General features: G+C 43.4%; 2 protein-coding genes across 9 annotated transcripts in view; both read right to left on the reverse strand.

Annotated features, from left to right (window-relative positions):
• Positions 1–18,083, reverse strand: part of LOC126985974 (ELMO domain-containing protein 1-like) — a 49,408-nt gene that overhangs the window by 15,823 nt on the left and 15,502 nt on the right. The window lies entirely within an intron of this gene.
• The window catches only part of LOC126985968 (cell division cycle and apoptosis regulator protein 1-like), a 33,387-nt gene that overhangs the window by 8,893 nt on the left and 6,411 nt on the right, over positions 1–18,083 (reverse strand). For 5 of the 7 annotated variants that reach the window (XM_050841585.1, XM_050841584.1, XM_050841579.1 and 2 more), the window contains exons 5-12: positions 17,025–17,310; positions 15,033–15,258; positions 11,645–11,925; positions 7,470–7,713; positions 4,532–4,594; positions 4,256–4,339; positions 1,571–1,732; positions 487–642 (exon numbers count right to left, since the gene is read on the reverse strand). In XM_050841585.1, the coding sequence (XP_050697542.1) occupies positions 487–642; positions 1,571–1,732; positions 4,256–4,339; positions 4,532–4,594; positions 7,470–7,713; positions 11,645–11,925; positions 15,033–15,258; positions 17,025–17,310 (1,502 nt within the window). The remainder of the gene's footprint in view (positions 1–486; positions 643–1,570; positions 1,733–4,255; positions 4,340–4,531; positions 4,595–7,469; positions 7,714–11,644; positions 11,926–15,032; positions 15,259–17,024; positions 17,311–18,083) is intronic. The other 2 variants (XM_050841586.1, XM_050841583.1) reach the window with 1 other exon arrangement.

Below are 18,083 nucleotides of genomic sequence, written 5' to 3' on the forward strand. Positions count from 1 at the left end.
TCATTTTCCCTAATCTGCCTCTGTTGGAATGTGGTGGTGCAGTCCAGTCATTGTAGGCACCATCAAAACTTTTCCTTTATGTTTTGCCATGTTAATATATTTACTATACATTGTTTGTTTTACTAATATAAAGTCTACTGCACTTTGATAACCACTATTTCCCCACATACTTTCATCCTTGCACCTTAGTCCCCATTCAATAACATTAGATTTTTGTCTGTAATCCTTTCTTTTGGCCACTTCTCTACTTTCTTTTACAGGAGCAGTGTTAGCGGGCTTTTTTTTTTCCCCCCTTGACCTACTTCCTTTACTGTACTGAAGAAAAAAATCCTGTATTACTCTTTCTGTTAATATTTATTTCCTGTGGCCCCAAGAACACCACAAAAGGCCATCAAAGTCCCCAAGTAAGATTACAGGTTCACCCTCATTTGAGTTAATTATTGATGATTATGATGATGATGATAACTACTCTGGTTCTCCCCTGACCTGGCGGTAGTCGAGGAGCACGGAGAGGGACATGGTGGTGCAGTCAAACTTGCCAGACTTTGCCGTGCGTGAGGGATGGACCACAATCATGGGCTGGTCTGGGAGGGTGTAGCGCTTCTCCAGCAGGTTCCTCTCCCTCTCCTCAGCCTTCTTCTTCTGCTCAGGAAAAGGCAAAGGTAGTGTTGGGTGAGCACCGGCTAAGGCGCATCTCTGCCAGTCAGCACAAACACTTTTCCAAGCAGTACTCACACCAGGGAGGCTCTTCATAACCTCCTGCTCCACAGTTAGTACAGCAACTATTACAGTACCCTCCTGAGTTTCGCAATCCTTGAGTTTCGCGCTCAATTTTAAATTCTTACCATCCCGACTTTCACGCATTATCGTCCCGAGTTTCGGGGATGAGCGCCGTTGATGACACTATCGGATTCGGCCAATCACAAGCATGTTTTCAGAGCTGTCAGCCAATCATAAGGCAGCCAGCTGCCTTCAGCTGCAGCTTCAAGACGACCCGTTCTCTCTTCACATTTTCTTCCTTTTTACACAGTACGTATTTTGAGATCACAAGGGAGAAAAGTGGGGAAAAAAGTCAACTTCTCCACGGGCTGGAACCAAAAAGCGCTTTTTCAGTGTTTTCAATACCCCAAGTTTCGTGATCCGCAAGTTTAGTGCTACGCCTGCAGAACAAAGCGGGTGAGAAACTCGGGAGGGTACTGTATTAGATTATGATTCCCTGTATTCACAAATCTGCAGTTTTTTCAAATATAATTACCTAGACCTATAATTATAACAACCTGCTCTCAATAATTATAGTTACTTGGTTTCATTAAGTATAACTTCCTGCTTTCAAAAATTATGACTACCTGCTATCAATAACTTTATAATCATTTGAAACAGTAATACAAACAGTACACGTGGTCACAATTTGGCCAAATGCTGAGATCATAATTTTTCCAATTTATTTTTTTCCTGTTGTTTGTTGGAATTCAAAATTGACTTTTTAATGTATATTTCTTTCCCTTGCCAAGTTATACCATATTCCAAATTATAAAAGCCAAGTTATTAGGGTTTTACAATAGTTACAAACCTCCTCCTCTTCTTTTCTCCTCTCCTCTTCTTCCTTCTTCTTGCGTTCTTCTTCCTTCTTCCTCTCCTCCTCCTCACGCTTCTTTGTCTCATCTGTTTCCGAGCTCTCAGCACAGGCCGCAGCTTTCTCACTCTCCTCCTTCTCCTGTTCATTCTTCAAGATCTGGGAAAAGCAGGGTTACTGACACCACAACTCAGGAGAACAATTTATGATGACAGCCTGACGTCCCCCATGAGTGTAGAGAAAGACACCTAACTTTGAGCAAACAACAAGTGCAAACCCAGATCCTCCCCCACCAGAAAAAGGGACTGGAACGGTATGGAGCACTTTTGGTAAATAATATCATGAACAACCGGCCACTTTCCTTGAGGAGAATGGTGTATCAGAGTATCCTGCAAATCTTAACATAAAGTTCAGAAGCTTGGCAGCTCACTAAAGTTCTCAAGAAAACCTTAAAAGCACTAAAATAGAGGAAAATTCTGGGTATAACATGGAAAGATAGGAAGTGGCTATCATGGATTAGCAATAAAACAAAGTTTGAAGATATTTTAAAGCTAATTAAGAGGAAGAAAAACCTTTGGGCAGTCTCATCATGTGTAGAACTGATAACACTGGCCAACAACAAATTTATTGTCCAAGTTTTTTTAGCTGATTTAGAACAATTCAGATGTGCTGAATCCCAAAAACACATTGCTTTTGCTCAATCAGGTCAACTTTTTTATCTACCGACACATCATGTTTTTTTACTTTTTTTTTTTTTTTTTTTTTTTTTTTTTACATGTACGAGTATTTTCTATTTATATGAGGCAAAATTCTTTCTTATTTCTTTAAATAAACAAATTCTGAAGAGTTTACATGTGCCATTTTTTTACTAACTGGTATTTTTGTATTTTGTTGGGACAACAGTCCGGGTTCACCAAGTACCCATGCTTTCTGTGCATGTGGAATAGTAGGGACAAAGCTCAGCATTACACGAAGAATGACTGGCCTGTACAGGAGAAGTTGGTGTCTTGCAGAGCAAGGAACGTCATAAACAACCCTCTGGTGGACAGACAGGATATTCTTCCCACCGCTGCACATCAAGCTCAGCTCAATCAAACAGTTCGCCATAGCTCTAGACAAGGATGGTGGCTGCTTCACTTACTTATGCCATGCTTTTCCAGGATTGACCATGGAGAAGCTGAAAGCTGGCATCTTTGACGGTCCTCAACTCCCTCAGCTCATCAGAGATCCAGAGTTTGAAAACTCAATGAACAATGTGGAACTGGAAGCGTGGAAGGCTTTTGTTCTTGTTGTGAAGAACTTTATTGGCAACAAGAAGGCCAGGAACTACGAAGAACTTGTCACCAATATGCTGACTGCTTTCAGAAACCTCGGACGCAACATGAGCATCAAAATGCATTACTTATTCTCACATATGGATCGGTTTCCTGAGAACCTGGGATCAATGAGCGACGAGCAGGGGGAAAGATTCCATCAGGACAAGAGATGGAGACCAGGTATCAGGGATGCTGGGATGCAGTCACTGTACTGTTGGACTCTGAAAGACATCCCTGCCACTGAGCATTCTAGGAGTCTGAAGAAGCGGAAGTTCATGCCCTGAATTTTGAACAATGATGACCTAATATCCAATTTACATGTACTTACCTTTATCAATGTCTACTATTCAATGTACACTTATCAATTTTTGTAACAATTAATGAATTGTGTTAGAAAACCATTTTTATATCTTAAAAACCTATTTCGGATGAGAAATATTAACAAAAATCAACTGAAAATGTCACAAAAATGTAATCGATTTAGTTATAATATCGGATTTTTTAAAAATCGACTTAGCACAAAAACCTGACCTGATCGAGAGAAAACGGTGTCATTTTCGGATTCAGGGGTGCAAATTTGTCCTAAATCAAATTTTTTTTTTTTTTTTTTTTTTTTTTTTTTTTTTTCACCCAGTGTATAATCGATGGACACCCTAAGGAACAAAGGCAACCCAGTAATTGTATGTCCGGCCTTTGCTGTAGCAGGATGAAGTACACTAACATCAGACAACTAGATAGAAATTAAATTGTAACCTTCGCTGAAGCAGGATGGAATATAACAACATCAGGCCAAGTGAAGAGATGACAAAACAAACATTGCCAGGGCAGAATGGAGTACAATGACATCAGGCAGGGGAACCAGGTAAAAATGGGTGGAAATGAAATTATAACTTTTCCTGAAGCAGGCTGTAGTAGAGTAACATCACACAGAAAACCAGGTGGAGAGATGTCATTAAAATCTTTGTCAGAGTAGGATGGTGTACTCTGACATCAGGAAGAGAACCAGGGATAGAAATTAAATTAGAGAACTTGTAGGAGTGGACTGGAGCACACTAGCACCAAGCAGTGGAGGGGGGGAAAAAATAAGAAAGGGCTTTGTTCTGCAATGGACTGATAATGACTAATGATGATGATGATTAAGACACTAAGGCAAGTATTCTCAGATGCTTTCACCTCTCATATGAAGTATTTCCAAAGGCCAAAAAGGAGATTAACTTGGATTTTATTAGTGTTTTTTTCAAGTTCATGGTACAGAGGTTAGGTCAAACTACCACCACATGGAAATATCTACAAGTCCTACCACAGCCTTGTCAAATGTGTGTGCCCGAGCATCTAAATGTTTGAGAGAATGGTCCCAAGTTCTTACCTTGGTGAGGCGAGCAATGAGCTGTGACTTGAGGCCCTTGCTGTTCAACATTCTTGCATCAAGCTCAGAACGAAGCTCAACCACCTGCAAGAGAGTGCATGTGAGATCAAAACACAGGAAAGCCTATTAGTACTGTTACTCAAGCCTGCCAGTTTGTACTCATCCTTTCTGAGGTACGATATAAAAAATTACCTACTGTCAAGCGGTCTAAAATTAGGTTATGTTGGGCTGTGGAAAAGCCTACTGTACCCTCAACAAAGATCCAGTCATGCTCACCTTCATACTCTTGGGGTCCAGGGTGGCATAGTGGCTGGGGTCCTTCTTCTTGGCAGCATCATCCTTTAGAAAGGCAGAAGACACTGTTAGGTCCTGAGGTCAGTCAGCCCTTAGAGTATTAGCAAGACCTAACCAGACTGCCACAATGACTCAAAGGGGACAGAAATAAAGACAGAAAGGCTGCTCTACTGGCTGTGTCCCTAGCCTCACTCTCACTGCGGCTCCGACCTTAAGAGGACACTGTAGATGGTTAAAGATAGTAGCAGTAGTAGTAGTAAAAGTAGTAGCAGAATAGTAGCAGTAGTGATAGTAATAGCAATAACAGCAGTAATAGTAATAGCAGTAGTGGTAGTAGTACTTGCAGTAATACTAGTGGTGATCGTGGTGGCATTACGGGCTAAACAACATGAGGTGACTGTGTTGCTGAGGCTGTGTGTATATATTTAGTTGTGGTGTACAGGGCCTGAGCCGTGCTCATAATGCCCTGCCTCCATGTACATATTTGTCCTGCCTTTCACTGAATTTGTGAACACTTCACTCCAGTCACTTCTCCCTTTAATCCAAGTGTATATGCTTCTGTGTGGAAAGTTGTTTTTCTTAACAGCTCTGCGTGCGCGCGCGTGTGAAAATATGTATATAGGGGTAAATCTTTATATACTGTGTGTATGTGTAAACAGCAACACACAAGGCATACTGTGGACAAATAGAGAACTAGCTGCTTCTGCAGTGCAAACCATATATACTCGTGTACAAGTCTTAGTTCTTAACGATTTCTCTAAGGCCAAATTCTTATATGTCTTTTTTAAGGATTACATATACTCCTCAATTTAACATATCAAAGCCTTGCTGGGAACAACTCTGACACAAGATTAACTTTTCCCTGATTGTAAAGAGGACACCTACATGAATGATCACCCAGAGCCTGAGAGACACATGAAGGGAAAAAGTGTCTCCAAGTGTCGGCCTGAGTATCAATGGTCAACACGTGACAAGTGTCCACGCTGGGGTGCCCAGCAGCATGTGTTGCCTTGCAGCAGGGAAATGAGGCAACTTTTTCCATCAAAAAATGGTTCAGACGTATTGTCAGTAAACATTTTGCTTGCCCAGAGGGCAAATTTATTTTCATTTCTTTTGTTCTTGTGTATGCATGGCCATGGCACCTGCAGGCTACTTTGAAGAGCACTGCTGGTGGCCAGCCTTGGCCCATTAATGATGCAGGCTGACATTCAAATATGATACCGTGATATATTGCAGCATCATAGCAAATTTGTTCTCACCTATGTGTTTACTGTGGCCAAAAAAGACCAGTCAACTGGCTGGCTCTCAGAAACTACATGTCTGCTGTTCCCAGTGGTCATAACCTGCAGTTTATAGTGGACAAGACACACCCTGTTCTCCAGGCTGTCCAGGAAAAAAATATTTCTCACTGTTATGCCGCACATAAATATTTTTTCGGCTGGCAACAGCTCATGAACTCTTAGCTGTTCTTGGGTCTGTTTCCTTAATGAACATTGTGACGTCCAGCTCAAATTTTACACTATAACAATATCTCTTTTGCTATGACAATGTGATCCACTTGACAAATTTCAACAATTGTTTAAAAGAATGTCATGAACTTATAATTCTGCTGCTGCAGTCAGCATGGTAAGCACACAACAGCAGCACACTTCACTTGGAAGGAGCATTACTGTGTGCCCCTGAGGAGTGCTGCATTGTGCTGCTGATACTGCTTAGCTCATGGATAAGGCAAGATATAGTGAATTCAATTATATTAAATTTGCATAATACACAAAATGTATTAACTGAACAGTTTGTATATAATGAAGATACAACAACTACCAACAAAACCTCCTGCAATTTGAGACATCCTTGTCACTATTTGTCAACTACACCTGACACGTGTGTGTGCATGTATCTTATGTATGGTCCTGAAGCTGTGTAGTGTTAGTGATTGTGTTAGAGGCTGAGTCACAGTGTGAGGCACCAGTAACAGTGATCAATGAATGGTTTGCTGCGGCCCTCCCACTCCTCCTCGAGTTTCTCCTCCCTCCAGCCAGCCCTTGCCAGTGAGGGGAGTCATGACAACAACTAGGCACCAAAGCCCCTCACATGTACAGTGACACACAACACAGCCATGAAACATTAGAACGAACTGCAATTTGGTTGGAGAAGTTTTGAGGCAGGGAAGGAAGAAGTGCTGTGACATGTGGAAACACAAACAACATAATCTAATAGTAAATTGAAGGGTGATGACTGATGGTACCAATACAGAAACGTCTAGTAGTCTTCAGGAAAAGGCTGCAGCTGCTGGACATAATGCTGATGGTGGTGATGGTGGTGGTGGTGGTGGTGAGTGACTGATGGAGGAGAAGTGGATGAGCTTGATAGGAGGAGAAATAAATGGATGTTTGATGTGTCCACCAGTGGTCACACACTCAAGGTCATCATCGCATTACCCTTGGGAACGTGACCTCTCACCTCCCCTGTCTCCTCGCGTAGCCCACCTGCAGTCAACAGAAACAGTCATCTTCTTTTTGGACAATGAATTGACTTTATTATTTGAAAGATAATTCATGGGAAAAGACTTTTGGAGCCAAGTCTTGGCTGTCCTCAAACCAAACAAGAGTGAAGCTTTAGATCAAGGTGTGAGGCAGAATTGAGTGATCAACAACCAATCAAGGCATCTGGGGTTAACAGTGAGGTGGGTGAGGCGTCGTTGGGGGTGAACTTCATGCCTTAGATTGCTCCCTCTCTCCTCCTGTCTCTCGAGCAGCCAGATTGAGGCCACCAAGTTCACGCCCCCACACACCACCACCGTGACACTGCCCACAAAGTAAGCAAGGTGTTGTGACTGCAGCAGGGGACTGGGAGGGAGTACAGGTAGGTGATCTGCAAGGAGAGAGTAAAACCGTAGAGAAGAAAAAGGTCGAATGAGTGCCTTGTTCTCCTCCTCCTCCCCCTCCTGTTCGTCCAGCTGCGGGGTGGCTCCAGTCGAGCAAGACAGCTTCTTCTCCAGCTGGTGCTTATAGTTGAGGTGGAGGCCATCCCACTCCAGTTTGGCTGGGCAAACGTTCCAAACATCTGGGAGAAATAGTACAGTGGTTTCAACCCGGGCAGTCGTGCTGCTCCGGCCCTTGTGTGAAGACTCGCCTCGACGATAGTAAATCTCCGCAAACCGGTACCTGAGATGGAACAACGGCGGTGTGTCAGGAGAGGTGCCGCTTGGAGGGGTGCAGCGGCACTAAGTAGTGTAAACAAATGCCAGCGTACACTACACGATAGCCTTATGCGCCGAAACACTCATCATCATCATCATCAGAAAAGGCTCTTTCTTTTTACATCATTCTTCACACCTTCCTTCCTTCCTTCCAACCTGTATAAAATAATGCAAAGTCTGGGGTTCATAGAATACTTCCTTCCTTCCTCCCAACCTGTACAAAATAATGCAAAGATCTGAGGCAGTATATTTCCTTCCTTCCTCCCAACCTGTACAAGATAACACAAGGACTGAAGTGTATAGCAGAGTATTTTGAAGGCTATGTTTATGCCACAGTGGGGAAAGAAAGCCCTGTTCTGACCCACATCACCTGACTCCTGTAGTAGGGTTGCCTCTTACCTCTCCTCTGCTGGAACAACTCTCACTCAATGCCACCAAACACTTTGACAAATAACAGGTAATAATATTGTACAGCCTTGGGGAAATAGTGACCATACAATAAGACAGCTCTTGTTTTATGCCAGGGTTGACTTCACCCCTCAACAGGCTAAGACATGTAAAGTGAATTTCACAATATTAAAAAATGTAATGAGAGAATGTATAGGAATTGAAGGGGTTTGGATCCCACCAATGTAAGCACAATGTGCAAAGTAAAAAGCAGGTTGAATTTTTGCATGACACTTCAAAAAACTAAATTTATATTTTCATTACGATGCACGGTAATTCAAGGGGTTTAGATCACACTTGCCTAAGCAAAATGTGCAAAGTAAGAAATAAAACTGGACTTTACCCCATCACGCTACTCCAAAAAATGTGTAATTTGAACACATCAATGTTTCCATAAGAATGCAAGGCTTGGATCACATCAATGTAAACAAAAACCGTTAACAAAAAAAAAAAAAATAATGTTCTTCAAAAATAGAAGAAATGTGAATTGCAGTATAAAATTAAAGGCATAATTTCCACACTTCCATAAAGCAGGAGCTGCCTGCATGCATAGTAACTGTGCTTACTTAAATAGTTTACTGATGCTGCTTCCCTTTAGGAACTGACACATATTTATGTAACCTAAAAAAAGTAGTTGTCAACATTACTCAGCGCAAGGTTTACTGAACTCATCCACAACACAACAACATGGACACAAGGGGGCAAGAAGCTCCTACAGGATGTCAATCAAACTGAGGCCAAATGTAGAGCAAAATCATCACATCACTCAAGACCTGCAAACTAAAACTTAGTCCATTAATAGTATCTTGGTGCACAGAGGCAGCCTGTGCTATACCCTGCTCCTGCATGGCAAAACCATTGGCCCTCACGGCAAAAGCTTCCTCATGACTGCCTTGGTGCATGCTCTCACCCTGTTCCTTGGGGCTATGTTCTGACACGCTCTCTCCACATATTTTCACCTGCAGGAATGAAGAAGGCCCTCCAATGCTGTTTTTTTTATATCATTATTATAAGTGATTGATAATTTTAGAAGCTGGAATGGGGTATAGTATCAAGTGCTCCCTGGAAGAGACTGTCTGTCTGGCTGTGGTGTGATGGGTCTGACCAACCAACCAACAGACTCACTCAATGGGAAAGAAGTGTGGGTGAGGAATATCTGTCTCCTTGTAGGGGAATAACTTACAGCAGGCAAGAGAGCGAGAAAGCAAGAGAGAGAAAGAGGAGCAGATGCAGTTAAAGTTTGTTAACGTGTGTTTCTATCAATACCTGCACTCAAGAATCTCACCTACTGTTAATTTAATTTCTACTATAATTCTTTTTTTCGCAAAGGACTGTTTCCTGTTATCAAAAATCAGGGCAACTGGATATTTGAACCACTGGAATTTGAACTAACATGCTGTATTTGATGGCATTAGGGAATATTTCTGTGTGGCCTTGAACTGCTGCATTTACTGCAAGAAAAAGTCTCTAGAAATGGCCCTGCATCCTATATCCTAAAGGTCAGGGTCTGGAGAGGCTTTGGCTTCCCTGGAAGGGGCACTTTGACTTTGCATTGCTTCACAAAATTATTTCAGAAATTTCCTTGTAACTCAGTGAATTAATAGGTATTTTCCAGTATCAATATATCCTAACAGTACTTCCTTGATATAATTGGCTATGTCAATTCACCATGTGTGTATGTGTGTGTGTGTGTGTGTGTGTGTGTGTGTGTGTGTGCAAAGAGAAGACACGCCTACGCAATGACTTATAAATTACAAGTGATAGGAAAATTTCAAGAGCTGCTGCAAGGCATCTAGGATAACCAATTGAGGCAATGGTTCATGACTGGCGAGAGCAAGAACTGGACACACGGCAAACTTTAAAATGATCTCGTAGTGATGGGCTGCAAAGGTCAGGCACAAACATGGTGTTTCATTTTGTGAGGAAAGCCCTGCCAAAATTTTTCATTATATGCCATCAAATACAGTACTTTGACTGCAAATAATACAGAAAAATGAACTGTGAGAAAAACCAACAAGTAAATGAGAACTAACTGTGTGCACTGCAACAAGGATCTCAACAAACAAGTGGGTGAAGCTTTGTCTGTATTTGTGGAGGGCTGGTGAGGGTGAGTGCCTAGAACAAGGGTCCTCTGGCTGCTGGTGACAGAGAGCCTGGTGTGTGTGGCAGTGACTGTCTGTGTGATCCCAAGGCTAAGCAGAACCTTAGTAGTTTCAGGCAAAGTGAGCACACATTCTTGAAGCAGCTCAGTAACAAGAGACAGACTTAAGAATGACCTTCAAGAACTACAGTCAGTCATGCTCTTTGCCCCCGAATTGAGTCTCTGGCTCTAGCATGGCTTAATGCAGCCCTGACTTCTTGTCTTGTTTATTAGTCAGCCTGACCAGAGCTGATTAGACATGTGATTGTTAAACCCATTACTATTAAGCCCATTTGTATTCCTATTAAATCACTTTTATTACCATTAAGGACATACATATTACTATTAGACCAATTCATATTACCATTAGGCCCCTTCAAATTACCATTAGGCCCATTCATATTCTTATGGAACCCATTTGTATGACACCATTCATATTACAATAAAGGCCCTTTGTTTTACCAATACACCCAGCTGTATTACAATAAGGCCTAGTCATATTACTATTGGGACCATTCGTATTACTATTGGGAACATCTGTATTACTATCAGAGTCACTGAGTTACTGTGACCACAGGGGACCCGTGCTATGGTTACAACTCTTAGCTCTCAAGAGTAAGTCCAGAGATGCCTCACCAGTGTGGCTCTTAAATTGTACCAACAGGACCCATGAACTTTGAGGGCCCAGGGCACCGCAAGACATAATCTGGCCCTGGGTACACTGCATGGTGCTACTAACAAAAAAGAACTGTGCTGAGGTGCAGATTGCTTAACTCCATGTGAGCAAGCACTAAATGCAGCAACACAGAAGAGGTCTTGCCCATGAGCAGGCAGAGTAAGGAAGGTCTAGATTTATGTACAGTTCTTGATGCTACTCTCTCTCCCTCTCTGAGTCCTGTTCAGGATTAACAACACTATATTCCAAAGTTAGAACTAATAAAACTTCCTTCAGTCACTCAAGAAGCCAGCAAAAGTTTCCTTTCTGTGGAAGAAATGCAAATTTCATGAAGCACTAAAGCATATGCCTCAGACTAACTTGCAGCAGTGATGAGGTAAGTAAAAGGTGTTTAGTGCTAGGAATAAACTAGGAAAGGTGGGAAGCACAGAAAAACACACACACACACACACACACACACAGGAACTTACACCAAGGAGAAAAACCTGTGACCACCACCACCATGAGCCAAGAGAGGGTCCACACACACACACACTTATGCATGCCTCCCAGCCTTTCTCCTCCTTCTGCCCCTCCCTCCCACCCTGCCCCAGGAGCACACAGGTGACCACAACACTAGATCCAAGGCATTACCAGGTGGTGCACCCTGAGAGGTCAATCCCCGTCAAGGCCCGGCAGGTCCGAACAGCGGTGCGGATGAGAACGTTGGGGTCCTTCTCTGGGTTAGGGCCATCCAGGGAGGGGCTCCAGTAGCCACCGATGGCCATGGTCTCATTCTTGCCCTTCAGACCAACCAGGAAGTTGATCAAGCGCGTTGGATGGACAAAGCACTCTCGGATGTCGCTGGGGTCTTCGCTGAGGGCACAGGACCGATGGAAGATGTCCTCCAAGGCGGGCACAGCCATCAGCATGACCTGGCAGGGGAACAGGCAACAGCAGGTCAGCACCAAGCACTGACACAAGGATACACAGACACACTACATGAGGTAAAGTCAACCTACACTAGGGGCCATTCTTACAGTCGTCTCCGAATGTTCGGAAGACGGTCCCTAACACGTTAGTAGTAGTAGTAGTAGTAGTAGTAGTAGTCGTACTACTACTACTACTACTGCTACTACTACCACTACTACTATACTACTACTACTACTGTAGAAGCCACCAGAACGTGTTAGGGACCGTCTTCCGAACATTCGGAAACGACTGTAAGAATGGCCCTAGGGTACAAGGAGCCTACAAGAGAATGGTCCTCCTCTACCTGTCTAACTTTGTCACTCCATCCTTCTTCCCCCCCTGCTGCCTGCACCCATTGTTAACATTATACAATGGTCCAGATGAACCTCATAAACATGCACATCACCTTCCATACAACTCTGTACTGCCAGTGGCTCAAACATGGTCACATTCCCATCTTGTAAGGCAACGTTGATCCTGACGTGTGCTCAGTGGAATAGTGAAGCGAGTCTTAACCTGTTCCAAACCATGACATATATATGACGTCATGTCCTGCCGCAGACAGGAAACCAAGACATACATATGACATCATGCCTTAAATAGTTTACCATGAAAAGAACATTCATTTTCTGTGGTTTGTCATATCTTCTGAAAACTTGTGGATGGATAACCATATTATTTCTGTGTGTGTGTGTGTGTGTGTGTGTGTGTGTGTGTGTGTGTGTGTGTGTGTGTGTGTGTGTGTGTGTGTGTGTGTGTGTGTGTGTGTGTGTGTGTGTGTGTGTGTGTGTGTGTGTGTGTGTGTGTGTGTGTGTGTGTGTGTGTGTGTGTGTGTGTGTGTGTGTGTGTGTGTGTGTGTGTGTGTGTGTGTGTGTGTGTGTGTGTGTGTGTGTGTGTGTGTGTGTGTGTGTGTGTGTGTGTGTGTGTGTGTGTGTGTGTGTGTGTGTGTGTGTGTGTGTGTGTGTGTGTGTGTGTGTGTGTGTGTGTGTGTGTGTGTGTGTGTGTGTGTGTGTGTGTGTGTGTGTGTGTGTGTGTGTGTGTGTGTGTGTGTGTGTGTGTGTGTGTGTGTGTGTGTGTGTGTGTGTGTGTGTGTGTGTGTGTGTGTGTGTGTGTGTGTGTGTGTGTGTGTGTGTGTGTGTGTGTGTGTGTGTGTGTGTGTGTGTGTGTGTGTGTGTGTGTGTGTGTGTGTGTGTGTGTGTGTGTGTGTGTGTGTGTGTGTGTGTGTGTGTGTGTGTGTGTGTGTGTGTGTGTGTGTGTGTGTGTGTGTGTGTGTGTGTGTGTGTGTGTGTGTGTGTGTGTGTGTGTGTGTGTGTGTGTGTGTGTGTGTGTGTGTGTGTGTGTGTGTGTGTGTGTGTGTGTGTGTGTGTGTGTGTGTGTGTGTGTGTGTGTGTGTGTGTGTGTGTGTGTGTGTGTGTGTGTGTGTGTGTGTGTGTGTGTGTGTGTGTGTGTGTGTGTGTGTGTGTGTGTGTGTGTGTGTGTGTGTGTGTGTGTGTGTGTGTGTGTGTGTGTGTGTGTGTGTGTGTGTGCGTGCGTGCGCGTGCCTGCGTGTGCGCATGTGTGTGTGTGTGTTCACCTAATTGTATTAACCTAGAAGTATTAACCTAGTTGTAGCTTTACAGGGCCTGGACTTATGCTTGTGTGGTCCCGTCTCCGTATCTGAATTTGTCCAACTTTTCCTTAAAGTTTTGCACACTTCACCGATACTACATCCTCACTTAGTCTGTTCCAAACCTCTATATTTCTTTGCGGGAAGCTATATTTCTTTGCGGGAAGCTATATTTCTTTATGTATCTCAAGTATCTTCCTTTCCTCAATTTTTTACGGTGTCCGCTTTTGTTCCTGGTGTTTATTCCTTCTTTTAGTAGTAACTCCTCATTATCTACACCTTCCATTTTGCTCAATAATTTATAAATCTGTATTAAGTCTCCCCTTTCTCTTCTTTGTTCCAGTGCTGGAAGGTCCATTTTCTTTAATCTTTCTTCATATGTCAATCCCTCCAGTTCTGGAACCATTCTTGTTGACATTCTTTGTATTCTCTCTAGTTTTTTTTGTGTTTCTTCTTATGGGGAGACCACACTGCCTCCACATATTCCAGTTTTGGTCTAATCATAGTGGTTATTAACTTTTTCATCATATCCTTATCCATGTAGTGGAATCCTAATCCTATGTTTCTCACCATTTTATATGTATCACCGAATATCCTATTTGCATGACTCTCTGGCTGTTGATTACCTTGTATTGTCACTCCCAGATCTCTCTCTTCTTAAACTTTCTTTACTATTTCTCCATCTCCCATTCTATATGTCCATTTTGGTCTCCCTTCACTCTTTCCCATTTCCATTACATGACACTTCTTCACATTGAATTCCATCTCCCATTTAATACTCCATTTCCAAATCTTGTTCAGGTCATCTTGCAGAATTTCACTGTCTTTACTCTTTACTGTTTCTAATATGTCTTAGCAGTTTTGCATCGTCTACAAACAGGCTCATATAACTATTTACTCCCTCCAGCATATCATTTACATATGCTAGGAAGAGTACAGGTGCCAATACCGATCCTTGAGGCACTCCGCTCTCTACAATTCTCCAATCCGATTTCGTGTCCTTTACAACTGTTCTCATCTCTTTTCCCCTTGAGTAGCTTTCCATCCAGTACTTCATTTTCCCTTTCAAACATCCTTTATTAACAGAAAAATACCTCTTCATGACTTGAAGTAAACCCAGCCCACATGTCAGGTGCAAAGCTAGCATGCTACCAAGGAGGGGTTGACATCACCCAAACAGACAGAAAATCAGAAGCCAATGGACTGGGCATTCAAGATCATACATGGAACCCTGAGTTTTTGTATGGGACCCTTGAATTTTACCTTGGGACCCTATACAAAATGCCTGGGGGTTTGAACTCCCAGGAAAAATTCTTAGTGGCAGTCCTGCCCTCTTCATCCAAAATTGACCTCTCTTCTGGCCACTCATACTGACTGACAGTGCTTAGCAAACTTTTTTGTTGCCCTTGAGCTGCTTCCATTGCTGTAAAAACGTAAATAAAAGGTAATAAAATAATGACTCACCTTGGCGGCAAAGCTGTGGTTGGCGTCTGGCGTGTCATAGATGGAGTCATTCTCCACCACCGGGTCCACCTCCTTGTTCATGATGTGGAAGGAGACGGGGCGCGGGAACTGGAAGGGGCGGTGGGCGGGGAAGGTATCAGACCAGAGCGGTCTAGCCAGGAACACGTCAGACGGCACGTACAGGTTACTGTAGCGCTTCTTGAGCTCCAGCACATTGGCCTCCTTCCTGCAGGGGAGACAACAACAACGGCCTCTTTACTGTGCTGCCTGGCACACACACACATGCAAGCACACACACACACACAGTAATGTCTTTTATTTACATATCAATGGCATGGTGGAAAGGTTGAATAGCTACACTAGTCTGTTGGCTGATGGTGCAATGGTAAAGAGAAGAGTGGTGGAGGAAGAGGACTGTTCCAGCCCTTCACTATGAGGCGGGCAGCATGGGTTCAGTGGTGGGTGCAAGGGCTGACACAAAGCCTTGATCCTACAGTTGACATCAGAGCATATTGCATCCTATTTTAAGCATCATTTCTTCCGTTTTCGTTGTTACCCTTTTCTTTTCATCTTATGACTCAATCATGATGACATAAGGTTAACTTTAAAATAAAAGAATATCTATATATAAAAGAACTGACTCAAGGTCATAATCATAACTGTCTTCCATGCCTAGAGTACATTAATCACAAGCTTTAACAGATCAACTGGAGGAAGGGGGTGATGTTATATTTGAAAATTCATTATATCTGAGGGTCCCTAACTAACTTTCTCCATTGTACGAGCTGAAAGTTTTCTATTTCCGACCATTTTCCTACACAACAGTTTGTTGATTACACTAGATGAAGGATGAGGCACTGATGGACAAAGAGCAGGGGTGTTTACAGACAGGCAGACAAAGCTAGACTGATTGAATAACTACGTTTACAATCAAATGGAAGCACCAGAGCCTTTACAAACTAAAAAATATATATTAACTTCAGCAAAGTTTGCAATATAATATCAGTCATAAAAATATTCTGATACTTTTCAATATATGCCCTTCTATAATAACAAATAGAACTATTTATTCACAAAATATGCGAAGAGGAGATGAAGATGTCCTGCTTTCTACCACATGGAGTCAACACTTTTCCGACCCCATCCAGTCCTTCACGGGGTAACATAAAGCAACCCCAACTACATGGGGACAACTAACACTGCGGTTTATGGCCACAGGAAAGGGAAGGGAAGGGAACGAGAATGGGGAAGACTAACACTACAGCCGAAAGTGCCTTAAAGATATCAAGAAACATAGTTTTCCTCAAAGATACATTGACACCTAGAATAACCTCTAGAAGGAAACTGTTCAGCCAAAACCATTCATGAATTCTCAGAAACTTTCAGCTCTCACAACAAATATTTTCAAACCCTACAAAGGAGATTGCTTGGGGTTCTCTTGAGTGTTCTTTTGCATTCATGGTGGAGAAGCCTTGCCAAACTCTCACTAGGTTCCTAAAACTACCCATGGAAATATTAAAACAACCTCTATTGAAGCCTTACCAAATGTGCATGTGTGTGTGTGTGTGTGTGTGTGTGTGTGTGTGTGTGTGTGTGTGAGTGCGTGTCTGTATGATTCACCTCTTGGTCTGCTGCGGGTCTCTCTCGAGACTGCCAGATGTTCCCCTACAGAAGAGCACAGAGCTCATAGTACCGATCTTTGGGTAGGGCTGAGACCATTCACACACAACACACTGCGACAACGAGGTCACAACTCCTTGCCTGACATTGCGTACCTACTCACTGCTAGGTGAACAGGGACTACACGTGAAAGAAGATAAACCCAACTTATCTTCACCCGGCCGGGGACTTGAACCCCGGTCCTTCTGGTTGTGGGGCAGACCCTCTATCCACTGAGCTACTGGGCACTATGTGTGTGTGTGTGTATGTGTGTGTGTGTGTGTGTGTGTGTGTGAACCCCAAAATGACTAACAATACGCTCCCCATACTTACATGTGCAGGAGTATCTTGGGCACCTGGACGTTGTAGCGCGGCACCACCCTCATCCTGCGCCTAGGGGGGGAGCGCGACCTGCCCCTGCTCCTGCTCCTCTTCCTACTCTCTCTCTTTTCCTCCTTGTCCTTGTCTCCACGCTCCCGGTCTCTGTCCCGTGATGTCCGGCAGCGCTCCTCTCTCCTGTCCCTCCTTGGGGAACGTGCACGGGGACCCAAAACACTGCGGGCACTGAAGCTTCCTGCAGCAGCCTCTGGGATCACAGCATAGAAGGAGTTAACACTCACTGCACAAAAAGAGTAAACACACACCACACAAAATAAAGAGGAAACATACATTGCACACAAAGGAAGCAAACACACACTGCACAAAATGAGTAAATACACAGCACAAAAAGGGGGATAATAGAGACTAAGGGCCGCTTTCACAGTCACGTTTGTCTGTGTTGATCATTACCAATGAGCGGCGGTCGCCACAAATCCGCTTTCACAGTCGTCTTTCGAGGCGCTGTTTGTTTGCATCAGTACCAGAGATTGGAACCTCTGGTAATGGAGCTCTGGTGGCCGGGGGGGCTCCCCAATGGAGCTTACCAATGACATTAATTAGTAAATAATACAAATTCTTGCCCTCAAGTGGTTATATTATTTCTTTAAATGGATGTTAAAAAATATTACACAATACAGCAACACGTTGCAGGGCTTCAATGGTAATAGAAAAAAATTAGAAGACTTTGAATGACATGAACTCACTTCACCTGCTGACCAGTAAACATCCTGCTGAGAATTTCAATTTGATTATTTATTGTTGCAAAATAATGTGCTACTCTGGTGATTTAATTTGTGAAAGCAGTGGCTGAGTGGTCAGCATGCAAGCGCTGTGTCCTGGAGGACCCAGGTTTGAGTCCCACCCACCGCTACAGGCTAACAATGTTCACTCAGCCGAGTGGCACAAGACTACCCACATTCTGTCCTAAAGACTTCCTATCAACCTAGAATCCTAGACTCTAGATCAACTCTCTAAAGAGGGTCATAAATGAGCTTTGGGGGCCAGAATGAACCA

This window comes from Eriocheir sinensis, chromosome 60, assembly GCF_024679095.1.
Source record: "Eriocheir sinensis breed Jianghai 21 chromosome 60, ASM2467909v1, whole genome shotgun sequence".
Lineage (NCBI taxonomy): Eukaryota > Metazoa > Arthropoda > Malacostraca > Decapoda > Varunidae > Eriocheir > Eriocheir sinensis.